The sequence below is a fragment of the Zootoca vivipara genome, chromosome 8 (genome assembly GCF_965207765.1).
Source record: "Zootoca vivipara chromosome 8, rZooViv2.hap1.1, whole genome shotgun sequence".
Classification (NCBI taxonomy): domain Eukaryota; kingdom Metazoa; phylum Chordata; class Lepidosauria; order Squamata; family Lacertidae; genus Zootoca; species Zootoca vivipara.
The window spans coordinates 81,351,309-81,373,034 of record NC_142591.1 but is presented as its reverse complement, the minus strand read 5'-3'; the positions used below and the strand labels follow the sequence as shown (position 1 = coordinate 81,373,034).

Below are 21,726 nucleotides of genomic sequence, written 5' to 3'. Positions count from 1 at the left end.
AAGGAAAAAATGTTGAGGGTGACTTTGGGGGAAAAGCCAGAGTATCCTTTACTGAGCATCATACCAGACAATATACTTGATGATAGGAAAAATATATTTTTATATGCGTGTGTAGCAGCAAGACTACTGATTGCTCAGGAATGGAGGAAGAACGATCTACCCACAATTCAAGAATGGCAATTAAAAATGATCGAATTTATGAATCTAGAGAGAATGACGGCAGCAATTAGAAATACCTCTAAACAGAAATCCAAATTGGAATGGGGGTTTGTAGAAGAGTATTTTTTAAAAAAATGGTATAAAAACGGAGCTGGTGATCTGTTTAAATTAGATGGTCATGAGGAAAACAAAAATTGGAAAGTAAAAAAGATAAATCAAAGACATATATAATAAATGAAAGCAACACAAATTTAAAGTGAATTTATAAGGTAAGCGATGTGAAATGACTGGGAAGGTAACCTTTTTTTCTTATTGGCAAGCATATATTGTATAACAAGATCTATACAAATGTTGTGATTTTTATGATTTTATGTTGTTATATTTTATGAAATTTAAATAAAGATGATTTTTATTTTTTTTAAAAAAAGAGCTCTTACTGTCAGGAAGTTCTTCCTAATGTTTAGGTAGAATCTTCTCTCTTGTAGCTTGAATCCATTGCTCCGTGTCCACTTCTCTGGAGCAGCAGAAAACAACCTTTCTCCCTCCTCTATATGACATCCTTTTATATATTTGAACATGGCTATCATATCACCCCTTAACCTTCTCTTCTCCAGGCTAAACATACCCAGCTCCCTAAGCCATTCCTCATAAGGCATCATTTCCAGGCCTTTGACCATTTTGGTTGCCCTCTTCTAGACACGTTCCAGCTTGTCAGTATCCTTCTTGAACTGTGGTGCCCAGAACTGGGCACAGTACTCCAGGTGAGGTCTGACCAGAGCAGAATACAGTGGTAATATTACTTCCCTAGATCTAGATGCTATACTCCTATTGAAGCAGCCCAGAATTGCATTGGCTTTTTTAGCTGCTGCATCACACTGTTGACTCATGTCAAATTTGTGGTCTACCAAGACTCCTAGATCCTTTTCACATGTACTGCTCTCAAGCCAGGTGTCACCCATCCTGTATTTGTGCCTTTCATTTTTTTTGCCCAAGTTTAATACTTTTACATTTCTCTTTGTTAAAATTCATCTTGTTTGCTTTGGCCCAGTTGTCTAATCTGTTAAGGTCATTTTGAAGTGTGATCCTGTCCTCTGGGGTATTAGTCACCCCTCCCAATTTGGTGTCATCTGCAAACTTGCTCAGGATGCCCTCAAGCCCATCATCCAAGTAATTGATGATGAAGACATACAAACTCTGAGATATAAGAAAGAAAATAAGGTAGAAATGAAACACAAGTGAGCAATAGAGAAATGAGAAAAAGGACAATACAGTGGTACCTCGGGTTACAGACGCTTCAGGTTACAGACACTTCGGGTTACAGACTCTGCTAACCCAGAAATAGTACCTCGGGTTAAGAACTTTGCTTCAGGATGAGAACAGAAATCGTGCAGTGGTGGTGCGGCGGCAGCGGGAGACCCCATTAGCTAAAGTGGTGTCTCAGGTTAAGAACAGTTTCAGGTTAAGAATGGACCTCTGGAACGAATTAAGTTCTTAACCTGAGGTACCACTTGTACATATGAGATAAACTATACAGGAATACAGAAACAATAGAAGATTTAGTAAGGCAAAACAATGGCCATATAAAGAATCAAAAATTTACAGACCAATAATGAGGGCCACACTCATAACCCTATTTACCTTCTGAGTAGACATGGTTACGATTGGTAATAACCAAGTGGCTATGAATTATTCATGTCCTCTGCCGTAAACTGCATCATCCTCATAGTTCCACCGGACTGAATTTATCAAACGTTTACTAAATAAACTAGATGGCAGTTTAACTATCTGCTAGGAGGAGGGGATGACTATGGAGATCAGGGCTTCCTTGAACAAGGCTTTGCGAGGTCATAGACAGAATTTGGAAAAGTGGATCCAGTTTTAATAATAATTTATAATTTAGATGCCACCTATCTAACTGGGTTGCCACTCTGGGTGGCTTTCAACAGATGTAATTTTTTTTTAAAAAAATAGTCATTTCTAGAGGGCATTGACCTAAATCTGGGCCTGATAGCAAAGAGCGGGCATGGGCTGCCACCAGGGGCATAGGAAGATAGGGGTGGTGGGGGCGGGGCGCCCCAGGCAGTGCGATCCCAGGGATGCCATCGCGGCTGCCCGCCCCACCCCTGGAACGCATGCCATGCCCCTCCGGGAGGCACTCCACACCCCTGGAACGCGTGTCACGCCCTTCCGGGAGGCGTGTCACGCCCCCAGAATGTGTGCCCTGCCTCTCCGGAAGGTGCGCCCTGCCCCCAGAACTGACGCCAGCCCCGCCCCTGTGCTGGAGCATGAAGCTCCGCCCCTGGCTGCCACCACAGTCAGCATGAGCAAGGGGCTGCAGTTATGGTGGACCTACATTTTTGGGGCCCTGAAGCTTGAATTGTTATGGGGGGCCCTTTGCAACCAGAAGCAAAGTCTAAGTAACCATTGTTATTTTCTTCAATGGGGTAGTTCCATAACATATCACCATATCTTTATAACATTCATGCTACAGACTCTAAAACTTTGGGATTGTTGAAATAGATACAACAAAAAATTAATCAATTTGAATTGTGTGACTCAAAATGGGTCTACTAGATCCAAGATTTTAAACAATGTAGACTAAAGTTGCTTCTGGGTTGGCTGTAACTCCAAGAAATATTATGACAGTTGTTGGTGGAGAGAGATGCCCAACCCATTGGACAATATAGGGTTGAAGAAATCTATGTTCACACATATTTTCCATCCAAGCTCCATCTTCACAATAGTGCTATTTCCAAAGCAAACATTAAAATGCAGAACTCCTAAAGTGAAACTTTTGACAATAGATAGAAAGGAATTACAAGAAGACACTCAAACAACAGATTATTATCTATACATCATGGTGATCATGATAATACAGAAGTTGGCAACGCTTGTCTTAAGCTTTTAAGCCATCATAACTGAGTTTTCAGTTCCAGACTTCGACTCTTCCAAAACTGAGTTTTCAGTTCTGGACACTGACTCTTCCACGCAGTCCTCCGCATCCTTGAAAATCCTCTGGAGTGCAACTTTCATGGAGACCCTGGACTGGCCCTTCTTCTGTCCCCTCCCAACTAGGAAATAGATCACCGGGTTGACACTACAATTCAGAGAGGCACACACAAAACCAACTTCCATTAGAAATATATTGTTCTCATTAAAATAGATGGCAGTGTAAATGGCATTTAGTGGGAAAGCAAAGATGAGGAAGAAAAGAAGGGCAAGCAAAATAGTGGTGAGCAGCTTCCCACGCTGCTTCTGCTCTGATTTGCAGCAGACTTTGAGGGCCAGTATCAGAGTGGAGGTGACCATCAGAGGAGTGCAAATGAGGGCATTTACAATAAGCTGGTACACTAAGTTAGAAGTTGGAAAGCTCTGAGTCAGTAGGAGAGTAAGGTGAGTGCCTGAGAGCAGGAAAGAGAGGGACCAAATCAGGGCACAGATAATGGTGGATAAACGTGGTGGTCGGTGGCATCGATGCCAAAGTGGGAAGAGGACAGCCACAGACCTGTCAATGCTGATGGCTGTCAGTAGAAACTGGCCTGCAGAATACGTGAAGAAAAATAGTTCAAATAATACTTTTCTGATCAAAACAGCAACATGGGATTTCTCATAGAGAGTTACAATAGGCAAAATAATACTGAGGAGAGCTGCAAGGACACCAAAGTCAGCGATGGAGAGGTTCAGGATGTAGGTGGTGAAAGGATTCCTCTTAATGTGGAAGCCCAGAAGCCGGATGACCATTCCATTCCCCAGGAAGCCAAAGATGCAGATTATGAAAAAGGCACTGTTGGCAATGCTTTGTGCTAACTTCAAAGAAACAGCTGAGCCATCATCTGAATCACCTATTTTCTCAAAATATAGTTCCCTGGAAGAGATAAAAGGATCTCAGTCAGTACCCGATATGTATTAATATGGATGATGTCTAGGTTCACCTTCACTAACTCTAAAGTCAGCATGGCCCAATCAGTGATCAATCTCATCAGTAAAGAGATAATAGCACTTTCTTTTTGTCTAAATCGATACCTGAGTCGCTATGGCAGTACACCTTTTCCTGGAACCTTCAAAGTAAACTGGTAGCTTTTCCATTTTTACTACTATTGAGTAAATACAGTGGAACCTCGGTTTATGAACACCTTGGTTTACAAATTTTCGGTTTACAAACGCTGTGGACCCATCTGGAACGCATTAATTCACTTTCCATTACTTTCAATGGGAAAGTTTGCTTCAGTTTATGAACACTTCGGTTTATGAACAGACTTCCGGAACCAATTACACCCATGCTTTGGGTTAAGTACACTTCAGGTTGAGTACTCCGCAGGCCCATCTGGAACGGATTAATTCACTTTCCATTACTTTCAATGGGAAAGTTCGCTTCAGTTTATGAACGCTTCAATTTAAGTACTCCACGGACCGTCTGGAACAGATTAATCCACTTTCCATTACTTTCAATGAGAAAGTTCGCTTCAGTTTATGAACGCTTCAGTTTATGAACAGACTTCCAGAACCAATTGTGTTCATAAACCGAGGTACCACTGTATTGACACAAAGTAGATGAAATGTTGAGGTTCAATAGCAAGTTAGGAAATAGCTAACACTATTCAAGGCTGTATCAACAGAAGTATAGTGGCAGGATTGAGGGAAATAATAGTACCACACTATTCTGTCTTGGTCGGACCACATCTGGAATACTGTGTCCAATTCTGGGCACCCCAATTTAAGAAGGATTTTGACAGGCTGGAACATGTGCAGAGGAGGGCAACCAAGATGATCAAGAGTCAGGAAACCAAGCCTTATGAGGAGCAGTTGAAGGTATGTTTAGCCTGAAAAAGAGGGGACTGAGAGAAGATATGAGAGCCATCTTCAAATATCTTAAAGAAGGCATTGAGTTACAGGAGGATCTGTCCTGGAGTGTTAATACAAGGGGGCTTGTGAAGAAGGCGCAGCAGAGACTGTATTTTTTGAGAATTTTAAGGAAAAACCATCTTCCACAAAAGCTGCTGCTTGCCTTCTATCACTGTGCCATACAGAGCATGCTCACGTACGGTTTATGTGTGTGGTACGGAAGCTGTACTTCCCAGGACAGAGCAGGGCTGTGTAGAATTATTAAAACAGCAGAGAGCATTATTGGCTGCTCACTCACCACCTTAGAACAAATTTACACCACCAGGTGCCATAGAAAAGCACTAGATATATCAAGAGATCCAACGCACCCTGGTCACCATTTCTTTCAGCTCCTGCCATCGGGACGGAGATATAGAACAATGCAGGCAAGAACGAGCCGTCTCAGGAACAGTTTCTTCTCTAGAGCAATTTTGGCCTTAAATGGAAAGCCCGGACTTTGAAGTCATCTTATTTTACTTGTTATTTTGTAGTATAATTACTGTTTTTAATTAGCTTTTTGTAATTTTGGATTATGCAGAATGCTTTATCTGAGTGGATGTAGCAACCGAGTAATTTCGTTGTTCCCGCAAGGGGACAATGACAATAAAGATATCTTATCTTAAGGGCTATCACATGGAAGAGAATAGGACTCAAACCAATAGCTTCAAGTTGAAGGAGATTCTGACAAAACATTCCAAAAAACTTTCTGACAGTTAGAGCTGTTCAACAGTGGAACAGACTCCCTCATGAGATTATGGACTCCCCTTCATTGGAGGCTTTTAAGCAGAGTTTGGATGGCCATCTGTCATGGATGCTTTAGCTGAGATTCCTGCATTACCGGGGGTTGGACTAGATGACCCTTGGTGTCCTTCCAAGTTGATCTTATCACAAAATAAGGGAACTTTGAGTTCCAAAGCAAGGCAGTGTCATACCCCAACATTATCAGTTAGGAAATGATTCTCATAACAGGGAAAACATTTTTCCTAGAGGTTTTCCTGGAAAACTACAAATTCAAATACATTTCCAAATAAAGAGAAAGCACCATTTTTTCTTTAATCCAAAATTGTTGGATTATGTTAATCCAACTGAATGAAGTGTGTTCATTTTTCGAAACAGCACAAACAATACATTAAAAAAATAACATGAAGTTATTTCTTTTGAATCGCGAAATTGCTGCAGAATTCAAAACGTGAGAAATTGAGAGAACCCAAAATGGAAATCTCCACTTATCCCTATGGAGACTATAAAAGGAAGTTATGGTCCTGTTTTAGGTGTGTGTTGAAGTTAATGTATACAGTGCTAATACTGAACAAGAAATTATTGTTTAAAATGCACTTACCCCGCTAGATACTTCATATTTTTGAAGAAGAGGATTTATGTAAGAGAAAATAAAATTACAATTAGAATCCAGTTACAGAGGCTACTTTTGGTTTAACAGATTGGTTGTTTATAGCAACTGAGCAAAGAGGTCAAGGGAAAAAAAGAATGCAAAGATACGGTATTTTAATTTTAATAAAGTGCATTGCAATTTTACAAAGCAAATATACGTACTGAATCATAGTAGATAACATTGGAGAACATTTTATAATAGCGTGGTGCATGTATGTTGCATGAGATACTCTTACAGTGCATTCAATATGACCTTAACAGATTGTAGAACTGGGCCCAAACAAAATGAATTTCAATAGGGGGACCAGTTTCAGGTTCTACACAGTTGCACATATATAAGATAAGGGAAACCTGTCTCGCCACTAGTACATGTGAAAAGGATCTAGGGGTCTTAGTAGACCAAAAGCTTCACCCGTCAGCCATGTGGTGTAGCAGGAAAAAGCTGCTTCTTTCTAGGCTGCATCAACAGACATATAGTTCCTAATCAAGGGAAGTAATACTGTAGTTCCATTCTTTTCTGCCTTGGTCAAACCACACCTGTAATACTGTGTCCAGTTCTGGGTGCCACAATTTAAGAATTATATTGAAAAGCTGGAGCCTGTTCAGGGTGTGTGTGTGACCAAGATAACTAAATAATATGATATTGGGGAGTTGTGATGGGTGTGTGTGTGTGTGTGTGTGTGTGTGTGGCTGTAATTGTGTTGGCACTCAATTTCGTTGTACTACGTTCAATGACAATAAAGTATTTATCTTATATCTTATCTTATCATCTTATCTTATCTTATCTTATATCTTATCATCTTATCTTCTTATCTTCTTATCTTCTTATCTTATAATCGGGGGGGGGGGGTCTGGAAACCAAGCCTTATGAGGAATTGTTGAGGGAGTTGGGCATGTTTAGCCTGGGGCAGAGGAGACTCAGAGGAAATAGAGAGGAGAACAGAATCGTAGAACTGTAGAGTTGGATAAGACCCCATGGGTCATCTAGTGCAGCACCCTTTAGATATTAAAGGGCTGTTACATAGAAGATGGAGCCAACTTGTTTTCTCCTGCCTTGGAGGACAGGACCTGACCCAATGGATGTTGGATGAAAATCTACACTGCAGGTGGTAGGACCAGAAGACCGTCAGAGTCCCTTCCAACTCTACAATTCTATGATTCTATGTATCTAGAATATATATATATATATTTCTTTACACATTATCATTGAATACTTACCTGCTTAACCTTATTTGGTTTTAGGCTTTTAGAATGTTTGGGAGTGTCAATGGCTGAATTGGACAGACAACCGCTTCATTTTCTCTTCTGCAAGCTGCTATAAGTGTCAAGCCCCACCCCAACTCATGAAAACATGCAGAGAGAAATTGCCACGATATCAGAAAGTAAGCACCTAAATCATCATCATAGAAAAGCAAATGGGGAAGCAATTGAACAAGCAGATCTACAAAGAGAGTTTTTCTGCAAGAGTGCTTACCTTGCTATAATTCATTATGGGAATATCCAAAAAAATGAACTGGTCCCGCAAGAAACCCAAGCTACAGTTGTAGCTAGAACAGCTTCCAACGCATAATAAGCTAGTTAGCAAAGTAATTAAGTGGAAAACGAAAGAGGAAACTGAATCACCAGCTAATTTTGAAATGTATCCTGGTATTGTCCCAGCATCAACACAGGAAGTCGGTGTTAGAGAAAGAAGAATGGAGCTTTTAATGTTTACTGTGCTTGATGCCAGGCTGTGCTGTTGTGGTTCACCCCTTTCCTGCTTCATTTGGCCTCCGCACTGATGCACCAAATGAGGAGACCCCCAGCGGCAGACGGGGAAGGACAGGAAGCTGTGGACAGGGCCTGCCAGAACATGCCTGGACAGAACAAGAATCCTCATGGAAGATGGCACCTGTGTTGGGGCACCTGGTTCACACCCTCTCAAAATTGTGTGCCTGGAGCCATGCCACCTCCCCACCTGGCTATAACCATTTCCTTCCTCATGGATAACAAAGTGGAGTGAGTAATCCATGGGATAGGAAGTGTTCTATCATCTCTAATCCCCCTGGCCCCCAATATGACTATGGATAACTTTTTTGATTGATTAGCCACTTGTTACATATGACATATGTTCAGAGGCATGTAGAGGAGTGTTCATAGTGGCAAGTCCAGGTGTAGGAATTTCATCAAATTTCATCTGAAATGAACATTTGAAGAAAATGTTGGGGTAGTCCTTTCATGCAAAACATCTAAGCAATATTTTTGAGTTTTATACATCAAGTCTTAAAGATGGTGTGATGATGATGATTTTTTCTTCCTCATTTTGCTGGCAGATTGTCCCTCGGGGAAGCACCCCTCTCCTTTTTACTGACGATTCAGTTTCTGCAAGAGCTTGTGTTTTTCAAGAAGTTTCCTTGATATGAGGTTTGTTACATATGCTTCATTATCAGCTTTCAACCGCAGGAAGTATCTCACCAGTTAATCTGCTGATTTGTGTGCATAGTTGCCATGGCCAAATCTCTTCAAAAACTAGCATTGTGTTGTCAAGAGCATTTGTCCTGTAACTGCATGCATTTTTGGGTGTGTATCAGAGTGCAGAATCAACAATATGGTTTATTCCCCTCACTCCCAAATAGTAGATACAGTGCTACCTCTGGTCAAGAACTGAATTCGTTCCGGAGGTCCGTTCTTATCCTGAAACCGTTCTTAACATGAGGTACCACTTTAGCTAATTGGGCCTCCTGATGCCACCGTGCTGCCGCCGTGCAATTTCTGTTCTCATCCTGAGGTAAAGTTCTTAACCCGAGGTACTACTTCCAGGTTAGTGGAGTCTGTAACCTGAAGTGTTAGTGGACAATGGCACTTGTGACATTTTTGTGTGATGATGGTGGCCCAGCCACTTGAAATTCTGCTGCTCCCTGCACTGATGTCACTTAGATATAAGCTAAAAACAGATTTTTCCATAGACTTTTGGAAATAGTTGTTAACACTCAGCAGGCCTGGGTTTGATAAAATTACAGGATCATTCTAATCCAAGGCCTGTAGGAATTAGCAAATTTGGAATAGGTGGACTTTAGGCTACACCAACATAGCTCAACCTGGCTCTGCTCCTGGTTCAACCAGAGGTCCACTGCAGTGTAAGATCTGACAAATCTTGCCATATAGGCTGTTAGCAACATGCAGGGTGGCCTGAAAACAGCTCGCTCCAGTGAGTGTTAGGGAGTCATTCATCCACAAACAGGGAGAAGTTTCCAGAACAGTCGTATATAAGTGGGAGAGGCACTCCGAGCATGCACAGCTTCAGTTGTAAGTGCCAATAAAAGGAGAACTAGACGACTGACTGTTGAATGATTGTGTAAAATTGTCATTATTGTTTCACTGTACCTTTAAGAGTCAGGAAAGATCTAGTGGCTGGAGTTCTGCAGCTGTGGAGCACCTCCGCAGGTGTTGCTGTGAAGCTGATGATGCAGGGTATATCAGGGGTGTTGTGTGTTGCCTCTGTGCTGGGCGATTTCCCAGTGTGCTCTTGGTGGGTGGTTTGGTTGTGTGGGTGGTTTGTGTAAGCCTAATTTATTTTTTGATATTTTTACTTTCTCCATTAAACCAAGCATTTGTTTAAGTCTTGGTGAGACTCTATGTGTAAGTCCCTCAGCCAGCTTCTGCTGATGCAACTCAATTGCTTCTAACCCTAACATCTTGGTTATGGGCCCAGTGGTTGAGCGTGGAACTGCACATGTTATAATATTAATAATAATAATAATAATAATAATAATAATAATAATAATAATAATTTATTATTTATACCCCGCCCATCTGGCCGGGTTCCCCCAGCCACTCTGGGCGGCTTCCAAAAAAACAGAAATTCTAAAATACAGAAATCCATCAAACATTAAAAGCTTCCCTAAACAGGGCTGCCTTGAGATGCCTTCTAAAGGTGTGGTAATTGTTCTCTTTGACCTCTAGTGGGAGGGCATTCCACAGGGTGGGTGCCACTACCGAGAAGGCCCTCTGCCTGGTTCCCTGTAACTTGGCTTCTCGTAATGAGGGAACCGCCAGAAGGCCCTCGGAGCTGGACCTCAGTGTCCGGGCAGAACGATGGGGGTGGAGACGCTCCTTCAGGTATACCGGACCGAGGCCGTTTAGGGCTTTAAAGGTCAACACCAACACTTTGAATTGTGCTCGGAAACGTACTGGGAGCCAATGTAGGTCTTTTAGGACCGGTGTTATGTGATCTCGACGGCCGCTCCCAGTCACCAGTCTAGCTGCCGCATTCTGGATTAGTTGTAGTTTCCGGGTCACCTTCAAAGGTAGCCCCACATTAGTTTTTGGAGAAAGGTTTAGAAAGGTTTTTTCCCTCTTTTCTGCTGCAACGGTTTTGTGGGCTGGTGGTTGAAAAGTTCCAGCATGGCAGACCGTATTGCTGAGGCTGAGAAGGCTTTAACATTCCCGCAACTAACGGCCGAGAACTACAGCTTATGGTCCTTTCGCATGGAAGCACTTCTGACTTCCCGTGATGTGTGGAAGTACGTGACCGAGGACCCTCCTGCTGCTCCTGTGACCGAAGCCTGGTCGAAAGGTGATGCTAAAGCAAGGGCATTAATTAACTTGGCTGTTAGTGATCAGCAAGTTGTGTACATAAGAAATAAGAAAACTGCCAAAGAAATGTGGGACAGTCTTGCGGCAGTGCATGTTAGAAAGGAGTCAGCGTCTGCCCTAACATTTTTTAAACGCCTGTACCAGACAAAGCTGCAGCCTGGAGGCGACCTGGCAGCACATTTAAGACGTCTGGAGGCGATAGGCGGCGAACTAATTCAAAGAGACGTAGATATAACTGACATTCAATATGTGTTTATTATTCTTTGTTCTCTTGGTGAAGACTTTGATGCCATAGCTAGCCAGATATCTGCTGTACCTCCAGCACAATTAACTGTGGAAGGGGTAACAGCAAGATTGATGGGCGAGCTGGACAGAAGGGAGGCTTGTGGGATTAGCACTCCTATTTCTAAAAATAATGAGGAACGCCGTATTCAAGTCTGCGGTGATTCATCTGCCTTCAAAACTTCCAAGCATTGCTGGTTTTGTAAAAAGCAGGGGCACCTTGCGAGGGACTGCAAATTTAAAAAGCAAAATGCTTCAGGGTCCGTTCCAGTTCGTAAATCACAGACAGCAACCCAGCAGTCGGCAGCACATAGTAAAGATGGACGTGAGCCGCGAGCGTTCCATGTTCGTGAATTAGGTCGTAAAGTAATTAAAGATGACACGTGGAAATCGTTTGTAGTAGATTCCGGGGCGTCAATTCATCTTTGTAATGACCGAAGTCTGTTTGTTTCTTTCGAAGAGGAAATTGGCACCATTCATCTGGCCAACTCCAACGTTCTACAGTCGCTTGGCAGAGGTACTGTGAAACTTGACTCCTTAAATATCACAATAGCAAATTGCACTTATTGCCCATCAGTGGACAATTTATTATCAGTAAGTTGCTTTGCACGCCAAGGAGTAACTGTGTGCTTCACAAAATCACTATGTGAGTTCTACAAAGGGGGAAAGCGTGTATTGTATGCCAGAGAGTCTGAAGGTTAATATAGACTATATTTTAAAAAGCATTCACAGCCACCTGTGAACTGTAGAGTAACCCAGCCAAGGCAAGGGTTGAGAAAAAGGCAGGGGCTGAGAAATGTAAAGCCTCACTCCGGATGTATTCATGAGGCGCATAGACTTTTGGGACATTTAAATTTCACAGATGTGATAAAGACAGAGAAGATTGTTGATGGACTAAACTTGAAGCCATGTAAATGCTATATGCATTGTGTATCTTGTTGTAAGAATAAGATTAAGGTTGCAAGAAAGGGTAAATGCTCAGGCAGGAAAGTAACAGAGCCATTTGAACGTGTGCATTGTGATTTAGTAGGGCCACTCCCTCCTTCTTTAGGAAATTCAAAATATTGGCTTACTCTTATTGATCAGTACAGCAGATATTGTTTTGTTTACACCATTGCTGAAAAGTCACAAGCACTTGAGAAGTACAAGATTTTTTGCAACTGGGTAAAAACCCACTTTAACAAACCTATAAAGCATTTATTTTCTGACAGAGGAGGAGAATTTATTTCTGAGGATTTTTCACATTTCCTGGAAGCGCAGGGGACTGCTCACGAGTTGTCCTGCCCTAGAAGTCCTTGGCAGAATGGGATTGTAGAACCACTGCTGGTTCATGACTGCCAATTGACTGTGTCTGCCTCCACCACTGCTTAAAAGAAAGAAGGGCTGAAACTTAAGTATGCCATTACAGCTATTGCTATAATGATTGTAAATAATGATACCATGACAAGTTTATGAGCAGTCAAGCAATAAATCACTTGACTGAGTGTTACGGCATCTGTGTTTCTTCTCAAAGTGTAGCTTCAATTGCTGACTACTGCTTCTCAGAAACTCTGCTAAATGGATGGAAGCGGCTAACAAGTTGGCTACCCACAAGTACACCCATGGAGTGAAAATGTGATGGACTGTGACTTTTCAATAGTGAGTTAGTGTGTGCTGTTCAGAAAGGACTGGAGTCAGATGCAAAGTACAATGAAATTGAAAGATTTATTTAAATTGCAGCTGAGAAATGATTAAGATAAAACTCTGTGATATAAGAATGAAAAGAATACATAAATGAAATGCAAGTGAGCATTGGAGAAATGAAAAAGAACAACAGATAAACAAAAAAGAACAATATAAGATGCATGTTATTATTATTATTATTATTATTATTATTATTATTATTATTATTCCATTGTGTCTTCAATTAGTATACCACCCTAAACCTTTAGATATCAGGGCAGTTCACAGCCACTGCAGTCAGCGTGAGCAAGGGACTGTGGTCATGGATGTTGCTATGCCAATCCATCATGTCCCACTGCTGTCTAACTTGGAGTTGTGTTCTTTGTCCAGTCTACTTGTGTGCTTTCTTAAATACTGAGACGTCAATCAACATTATGGCATGGGGAGGTGGTGGGGAGAGAATCTTTAGCCCAACCCTTCTAAAAATATAGGGGTGAAGAAGGCTACGCTCAAGTAGTCCTTCTGTCCAAAGCCCATCTCCACAGTCTTGCTCAATCCAAAGCAAATGTTACAATACAAAACTCCTAGTTTGAATTTCCTATGTTGGACAATAGATAGAAAGGCATTAAAATAAGTCATTCACACCACAGACTACACTCTGTACATTATTGTGCTTATGATAATAAAGAATTGGTTAGTCCTGCCTTAAGGCATTAAGTTGCTATCATAACCAAGTTTTCAGTTTTGGATACCGATTCTTCCTCATCCTTGAAAATCCTCTGGAGTGCAACTTTCATGGAGACCCTGGACTGGCCCTTCTTCTGCCTCCTCCCTACTAGGAAATAGATCACCGGGTTGACACTACAATTCAGAGAGGCACACACAAAGCCAACTTCCAATAGAATCATATTGTTCTCATTAAAATAGATGGCAGTGTAAATGGCATTTAGTGGGAAGGCAAAGATGAGGAAGAAAAGAAGGGTAAGCAAAATAGTGGTGAGCAGCTTCCCACGCTGCTTCTGATCTGATTTGCAGCAGACTTTGAGAGTCAGTATCAGAGTGGAGGTGATCATCAGAGGAGTGCAAATGAGGGCATTTACAATAAGCTGGTACACTAAGTTAGAGTTTGGAAAGCTCTGAGTCAGTAGGAGAGTAAGGTGAATGCCTGAGAGCAGGAAAGAGAGGGACCAAATCAGGGCACAGATAATGGTGGATAAACGTGGTGGTCGGTGGCATCGATGCCAAAGTGGGAAGAGGACAGCCACAGACCTGTCGATGCTGATGGCTGTCAGTAGAAACTGGCCCGCAGAATACGTGAAGAAAAATAGTTCAAATAATACTTTTCTGATCAAAACAGCAACATGGGATTTCTCATAGAGAGTTACAATAGGCAAAATAATACTGAGGAGAGCTGCAAGGACACCAAAGTCAGCGATGGAGAGGTTCAGGATGTAGGTGGTGAAAGGATTCCTCTTAATGTGGAAGCCCAGAAGCCGGATGACCATTCCATTCCCCAGGAAGCCAAAGATGCAGATGATGATAATTATGCTGTTGGCAATGCTTTGTGCTAACTTCAAAAAAACAGTTGAGCCATCATCTGAATCACCTTTTTTCTTAAAATCTAGTTCCCTGGAAGAGATAAAAAGATCTCAGTCAGTACCTGATATGTATTAATTTGGATGATGTCTAGGTTCACTTTCATTAACTCTAAAGTCAGCATGGCCTAATCAGTGATCAATCTCATCAGCAAAGAGATAATAGCACTTTCTTCTTGTCTAAATCGATACCTGAGTCGCTATGGCAGTACACATTTTCCTGGAACCTTCAAAGTAAACTGGTAGCTTTTCCATTTTTACTACTATTGAGTAAATATTGACACAAAGTAGATGAAATGTTGAGGTTCAATAGCAAGTTAGGAAATAGCTAGCACTATTCAAGGCTGCATCAACAGAAGTATAGTGGCAGGATTGAGGGAAATAATAGTACCACTCTATTCTGTCTTGGTCGGACCACATCTGGAATACTGTGTCCAATTCTGGGCACCCCAATTTAAGAAGGATTTTGACAGGCTGGAACATGTGCAGAGGAGGGCAACCAAGATGATCAAGAGTCAGGAAACCAAGCCTTATGAGGAGCAGTTGAAGGTATGTTTAGCCAGAAAAAGAGGAGACTGAGAGAAGATATGATAGCCATCTTCAAATATCTTAAGGGCTCTCACATGGAAGAGAATAGGACTCAAACCAATAGCTTCAAGTTGAAGGAGATTCTGACGAAACATTCCAAAAAACTTTATGACAGTTAGAGCCGTTCAACAGTGGAACAGACTCCCTCATGAGATTATGGACTCCCCTTCATTGGAGGCTTTTAAGCAGAGGTTGGATGGCCATCTGTCATGGATGCTTTAGCTGAGATTCCTGCATTACCGGGGGTTGGACTAGATGACCCTTGGGGTCCTTCCAAGTTGATCTTATCACAAAATAAGGGAACTTTGAGTTTCAAAGCAAGGCAGTATCATACCCCAACTTTCTCAGTTAGGAAATGATTCTCATAACAGGGAAAACATTTTTCCCAGAGGTTTTCCTGGAAAACTACAAATTCAAAGACATTTCCAAATAAAGAGAAAGCACCATTTTTTTCTTTAATCCAAAATTGTTGGTTTATGTTAATCCAACTGAATGAAGTGTGTTCATTTTTCGAAACAGCACGAACAATACATTTTTTAAAAAGAAAGTCACACTAACATATTATTAAATATTATATGAAGTTATTTCTTTTTAATTGAAATTGCTGCAGAAATGTAGAGAATTCAAATCGTGAGAAATTGAGAGAACCGAAAATGGAAATCTCCACCTATCCCTATGGAGACTATAAGATGAAGTTATGGTCCTGTATTAATCACATATGCTGTGCCACATCTTTAATCTTAGGTGTGTGTTGAAGTTAATGTATACAGTGCATGAACAAGAAATTATTGTTTAAAATGCACTTACCACGCTATATACTTCATTTTTTTTGAAGAAGAAGACGAGGATTTATGTAAGAGAAAATAAAATTACAATTAGAATCCAGTTACAGAGGCTACTTTTGGTTTAATAGATTGGTTGTTTATAGCAACTGAGCAAAGAGGTCAAGGAAAAGAAAGAATGCAAAAATACGGTATTTTAATTTTAATAAAGTGCATTGCAATTTTACAAAGCAAATATACGTACTGAATAATAGTAGATAACATTGGAGAACATTATATAATAATAATAATAATAATAATAATAATAATAATAATAATAATGTATTATTTATACCCCGCCCATCTGGCTGGGTTTCCCCAGCCACTCTGGGCGACTTCCAACAGAAAATTAAAACACAATAATCTATTAAACATTAAAAGCCTCCCTGAACAGGGCTGCCTTCAGATGTCTTCTAAAAGTCTGGTAGTTGTTTTCCTCTTTGACATCTGTTGGGAGGGCGTTCCACAGGGCAGGCGCCACCACCGAGGAGGCCCTCTGCCTAGTTCCCTGCAACTTGGCATCTTGCAACGAGGGAACCGCCAGAAGGCCTTCGGTGCTGGACCTCAGTGTCCGGGCAGAATGATGGCGGTGGAGACACTCCTTCAGGTATACTGGACCGAGGCCATTTAGGGCTTTAAAGGTAAGCACCAACACTTTGAATTGTGCTCGGAAACGTACTGGGAGCCAATGTAGATCTTTCAAGACCAGTGTTATGTGGTCTCGGCGGCGTGGTGCATGTATGTTGCATGAGATACTCTTACAGTGCATTCAATATGACCTTAACAGATTGTAGAACTGGGCCCAAACAAAATGAATTTCAATAGGGAGACCAGTTTCAGGTTCTACACTTAGGCAGGAAAAAACCAGTTGCACATATATAAGATAAGGGAAACCTGTCCCGCCACTAGTACATGTGAAAAGGATCTAGGGGTCTTAGTAGACCAAAAGCTTCACCCCTCAGCCATGTGGTGTAGTAGGAAAAAGCTACTTCTTTCTAGGCTGTATCAACAGACATATAGTTCCTAATCAAGGGAAGTAATGGGTCCATTCTTTTCTGCCTTGGTCAAACCACACCGGGAATACTGTGTCCAGTTCTGGGTGCCACAATTTAAGAATTATATTGAAAAGCTGGAGCCTGTTCAGGGTGTGTGTGTGACCAAGATAATCGGGGGCCTGGAAACCAAGCCTTATGAGGAATGGTTGAGGGAGTTTGGCATGTTTAGCCTGGGACAGAGGAGACTCAGAGGAGATAGAGAGGAGAACAGAATTGTGGAACTGTAGAGTTGAATGAGACCCCAAGGGTCATCTAGTGCAGCACCCTTTAGAAATTAAAGGGCTGTTACATGGAAGATGGAGCCAACTTGTTTTCTCCTGCCTCGGAGGACAGGACCTGACCCAATGGATTGAAATTGCAAGAAAGAAGATTCCAAATAAATATCAGGAAGAACTTTCTGACAAGAAGAGCTGTTTAACCTTGGCGTTTTTTAAGGAGAAGTTGGATGAAAATCTACACTGCAGGTGGTTGGACCAGAAGACCCTCAGAGTCCCTTCCAACTCTACAATTCTATGATTCTATGTATCTAGAATATATATTTTTCTTTACACATTATCCTTGAATACTTATCTGCTTAACCTTATTTGGTTTTAGGCTTTTAGAATGTTTGGGAGTGTCAATGGCTGAATTGGACAGACAACCTCTCCATTTTCTCTTCTGCTATAAGTGTGAAGCCCTACCCTAACCCATGAAAAAATGCAGAGAGAAATTGCCACAATATCAGAAAGTAAGCACCTTAATCACCATCATATAAAAGCAAATGGGGAAGCAATGGAACAAGCAGATCTACAAAGAGAGTTTTTCTGCAAGAGTGCTTACCGGGCTACCATTCATTTTGGGAATATCCAAAAAAGAAACAGCTGAGCCATCATCTGAATCAGCTATTTTCTCAAAATATAGTTCCCTGGAAGAGATAAAAGGATCTCAGTCAGTACCTGATATGTATTAATATGGATGATGTCTAGGTTCACCTTCATTAACTCTAAAGTCAGCATGGCCCAATCAATGATCAATCTCATCTGCAAAGAGATAATAGCACTTTCTTCTTGTCTCAATCGATACCTGAGTCGCTATGGCAGTACACATTTTCCTGGAACCTTCAAAGTCAACTGGTAGCTTTTCAATTTTTACAACTATTGAGTAAATATTGACACATAGTAGATGAAATGTTGAGGTTCAATAGCAAGTTAGGAAATAGCCAACACTATTCAAGGCTCTAGTTACAGGTAGGTAGCCGTGTTGGTCTGAATCTAAGCAAAATAAAAAAAATTCCTTCAGTAGCACCTTAAAGACCAACTAAGTTTTTATTTTGGTTTGAGCTTTCGTGTGCATGCACACTTCTTCAGATACACTGCCGTATATCTGAAGAAGTGTGCATGCACACGAAAGCTCATACCAAAATAAAAACTTAGTTGGTCTTTAAGGTGCTACTGAGGGACTGTTCAAGGCTGCATGAACAGAAGTATAGTGGCAGGATTGAGGGAAGTAATAGTACCACTCTATTCTGTCTTGGTCGGACCACATCTGGAATACTGTGTCCAATTGTGGGGACCCCAATTTAAGAAGGATTTTGACAGGCTGGAACATGTGCAGAGGAGGGCAACCAAGATGATCAAGAGTAAGGAAACCAAGTCTTGTGAGGAGCAGTTGAAGGTATGTTTAGCCTGAAAAAGAGGAGACTGAGAGAAGATATGATAGCCATCTTCAAATATCTTAAGGGCTGTCACATGGAAGAGAATAGGACTCAAACCAATCTGTCATGGATGCCTTAGCTGAGATTCCTGCATTACCGGGGGTTGGACTAGATGACCCTTGGGGTCCTTCAGAGTTGATCTTATCACAAAATAAGGGAACTTTAAGTTTCAAAGCAAGGCAGTATCATACCCCAACATTTTTTTACCCCAACAGGTTTTTCACAACCTCCCCCCTCCCCTCCAAGACTCCTCAAATTTCTGCAGAAATATAGAGAATTCAACACCTGAGAAATTGAGAGAACCGAAAATGGAAATCTCCACCTATCCCTATGGAGACTATAAGATGAAGTTATGGTCCTGTTTTAATCACATATGCTGTGCCACATCTTTAATCTTAGGTGTGTGTTGAAGTTAATGTATACAGTGCTAATACCGAACAAGAAATTTTTGTTTAAAATGCACTTACCCCATTAGTCCAGTTATAGGCTTCATTTTTTGGGGGGAAAAAGAGGATTCATGTAATAGAAAATAAAATTACAATTAGAATCCAGTTACAGAGGCTACTTTTGATTTAACAGATTAGTTGTTTATAGCAACTGAGCAAAGAGGTCAAGGAAAAGAAAGAATGCAAAAATACGGTATTTTAATTTTAATAAAGTGCATTGCAATTTTACAAACCAAATATACGTACTAAATCATAGAAGATAACATTGGAGAACATTTTATAATAGTGTGGTGCATGTATGTTGCATGATATACTCTTATAGTGCATTCAATATGACCTTAACAGATTGTAGAACTGGGCCCAAACAAAATGAATTTCAATAGGGACCAGTTTCAGGTTCTACACAGTTGCACATATATAAGATAAGGGAAACCTGTCTCGCCACTAGTACATGTGAAAAAGATCTGGGGTCTTAGTAGACTTAGTTTCACCTGTCAGCCATGTGGTGTAGCAGGAAAAAGCTGCTTCTTTCTAGGCTGCATCAACAGACATATAGTTCCTAATCAAGGGAAGTAATAGTTCCATTCTTTTCTACCTTGGTCAAACCACACCTGTAATACTGTGTCCAGTTCTGGCTGCCACGATTTAAGAATTATATTGAAAAGCTGGAGCCTGTGCAGGGTGTGTGTGTGACCAAGATAATCGGGGGTCTGGAAACCAAGCCTTATGAGGAATGGTTGAGGGAGTTGGGCATGTTTAGCCAGGGGCAGAGGAGACTCAGAGGAGATAGAGAGGAGAACAGAATTGTAGAACTGTAGAGTTGGATGAGACCCCAAGGGTCATCTAGTGCAGCACCTTTTATATTTTAAGGGCTGTTACATGGAAGATGGAGCCAACTTGTTTTCTCCTGCCTCGGAGGACAGGACCTGACCCAATGGATTGAAGTTGCAAGAAAGGAGATTCCAAATAAATATCAGAAAGAACTTTCTGACAAGAAGAGCTGTTTAATCTTGGCATTTTTTAAGGAGAGGTTGGATGAAAATCTACACTGCGGGTGGTTGTACCAGATGTCCATCAGAGTCCCTTCCAACTCTACAATTCTATGTATCTAGAATATATACTGTATATTCCTGCATATAAGACTACTTTTTAACCCAGGAAAATCTTCTCAAAAGTCGGGGGTCGTCTTATACACTAGTTCATCTTTCTTATACGGCAATTATATCCCAAACTCTATATTTTAACTGGAAAAGCTGGGGGTCGTCTTATACGCCCAGTCGTCTTATATGCCAGAATATACGGTATATTTCTTTACACATTATCTTTGAATACTTACCTGCTTAACCTCATTTGGTTTTAGGCTTTTAGAATGTTTGGGAGTGTCAATGGCTGAATTGGACAGACAACCTCTCCATTTTCTCTTCTACAAGCTGCTATAAGTGTCAAGCCCTACCCTAATTCATGAAAACATGCAGAGAGAAATTGCCACGATATCAGAAAGTAAGCACCTAAATCACCATCATATAAAAGCAAATGGGGAAGCAATGGAACAAGCAGATCTACAAAGAGAGTTTTTCTGCAAGAGTGCTTACCGTGCTATCATTCATTATGGGAATATCCAAAAAATAATGAACTGGTCCCCCAAGAAATCAAGCTACAGTTGTAGCTAGAACAGCCTCCAATGCATAATAAGCTAGTTAGCAAAGTAATTAAGTGGAAAACGAAAGAGGAAACTGAATCACCAGCTAATCTTGAAATACATTTTGTATTTTGTATTGAAATACAGGAAGTCGGTGTTAGAGAAAGAAGAATGGAGCTTTTAATGTTTACTGTGCTTGATGCCAGGCTGTGCTGTTGTGGTTCACCCCTTTCCCGCCTCACTTGGCCTCCGCACTGATGCACCAAATGAGGAGACCCCTGGAGGGAGGGACAGGAAGCTGTGGACAGGGCCTGCCAGAACATGCCTGGGCAGAACAGGGATCCTCATGGAAGATGGCAGCTGTGCTGGGGCACCTGGTTCACACCCTCTCAAAATTGTGTGCCCCACCTGGGTATAACCTTTCCTTCCTCATGGATAACAAAGTGGAGTGAGTAACCCATGGGATAGGAAATGGTCTTTCATCTCTAATCCCCCTGGCCCCCAATATGACTATGGATAACTTGTTTGATTGATTAGCTACTTGTTACGTATGACATATGTTCAGAGGCATGTAGAGGAGTGTTCATAGTGGCAAGTCCAGGTGTAAGAATTTCATCAAATTTCATCTGAAATGAACATTTGAAGAAAATGTTGGGGTAGTCCTTTCATGCAAAACATCTAAGCAATAATTGAATTTCATACATCAAGTCTTAAAGATGGTGTGATGCTGTTGATTTTTTCTTTTGCAAAGGTTCTACCTCATTTTGCTGACAGATTTTCCCTCGGGGAAGCTCCCCTCTCCTTTTTACTGAAGATTCAGTTTCTGCAAGAGCTTGTGTTTTTCAAGAAGTTTCCTTGATAAGAATTTTGTTACATATGCTTCATTATCAGCTTTCAACCGCAGGAAGTATCTCACCAGTTAATCTGCTGATTTGTGTGCA

The 21,726-nt window shown here is 41.2% G+C and overlaps 2 protein-coding genes and 1 long non-coding RNA gene across 5 annotated transcripts; all 3 read right to left on the bottom strand.

Moving 5' to 3' along the window:
- Positions 1-1,008: 1,008 nt before the first annotated feature.
- LOC132592532 (mas-related G protein-coupled receptor member H-like) lies at positions 1,009-8,254 on the bottom strand. 3 transcript variants are annotated; one of them, XM_088676010.1, is made up of 4 exons: positions 7,904-8,254; positions 6,380-6,390; positions 3,665-4,024; positions 1,009-3,256 (listed from the first exon to the last, which is right to left on the bottom strand). In XM_088676010.1, exons 1-4 carry the CDS (start codon positions 8,192-8,194, stop codon positions 3,064-3,066), a joined length of 855 nt encoding a protein of 284 aa, XP_088532136.1. In that variant the 5' UTR covers positions 8,195-8,254; the 3' UTR covers positions 1,009-3,063. The 3 variants fall into 3 exon arrangements, with proteins under 3 accessions (XP_088532136.1, XP_088532137.1, XP_060133570.2); XM_088676011.1 differs by adding an exon at positions 4,811-4,994 and having other exon boundaries at positions 1,011-4,024; positions 7,904-8,252; XM_060277587.2 differs by having other exon boundaries at positions 1,013-4,024; positions 7,904-8,241.
- Positions 8,255-13,661: 5,407 nt separating this feature from the next.
- LOC118089683 (mas-related G protein-coupled receptor member H-like) lies at positions 13,662-15,955 on the bottom strand. The gene is made up of 2 exons (XM_060278184.2): positions 15,939-15,955; positions 13,662-14,577 (listed from the first exon to the last, which is right to left on the bottom strand). Exons 1-2 carry the CDS (start codon positions 15,953-15,955, stop codon positions 13,662-13,664), a joined length of 933 nt encoding a protein of 310 aa, XP_060134167.1.
- Positions 15,956-16,761: 806 nt separating this feature from the next.
- Positions 16,762-21,164, bottom strand: LOC148684919 (uncharacterized). Its single transcript, XR_015951314.1, has 3 exons — positions 20,739-21,164; positions 19,168-19,187; positions 16,762-17,911 (listed from the first exon to the last, which is right to left on the bottom strand). It is a non-coding gene; the product is annotated as an uncharacterized LOC148684919 (long non-coding RNA).
- Between the last annotated feature and the right edge of the window lie 562 nt (positions 21,165-21,726).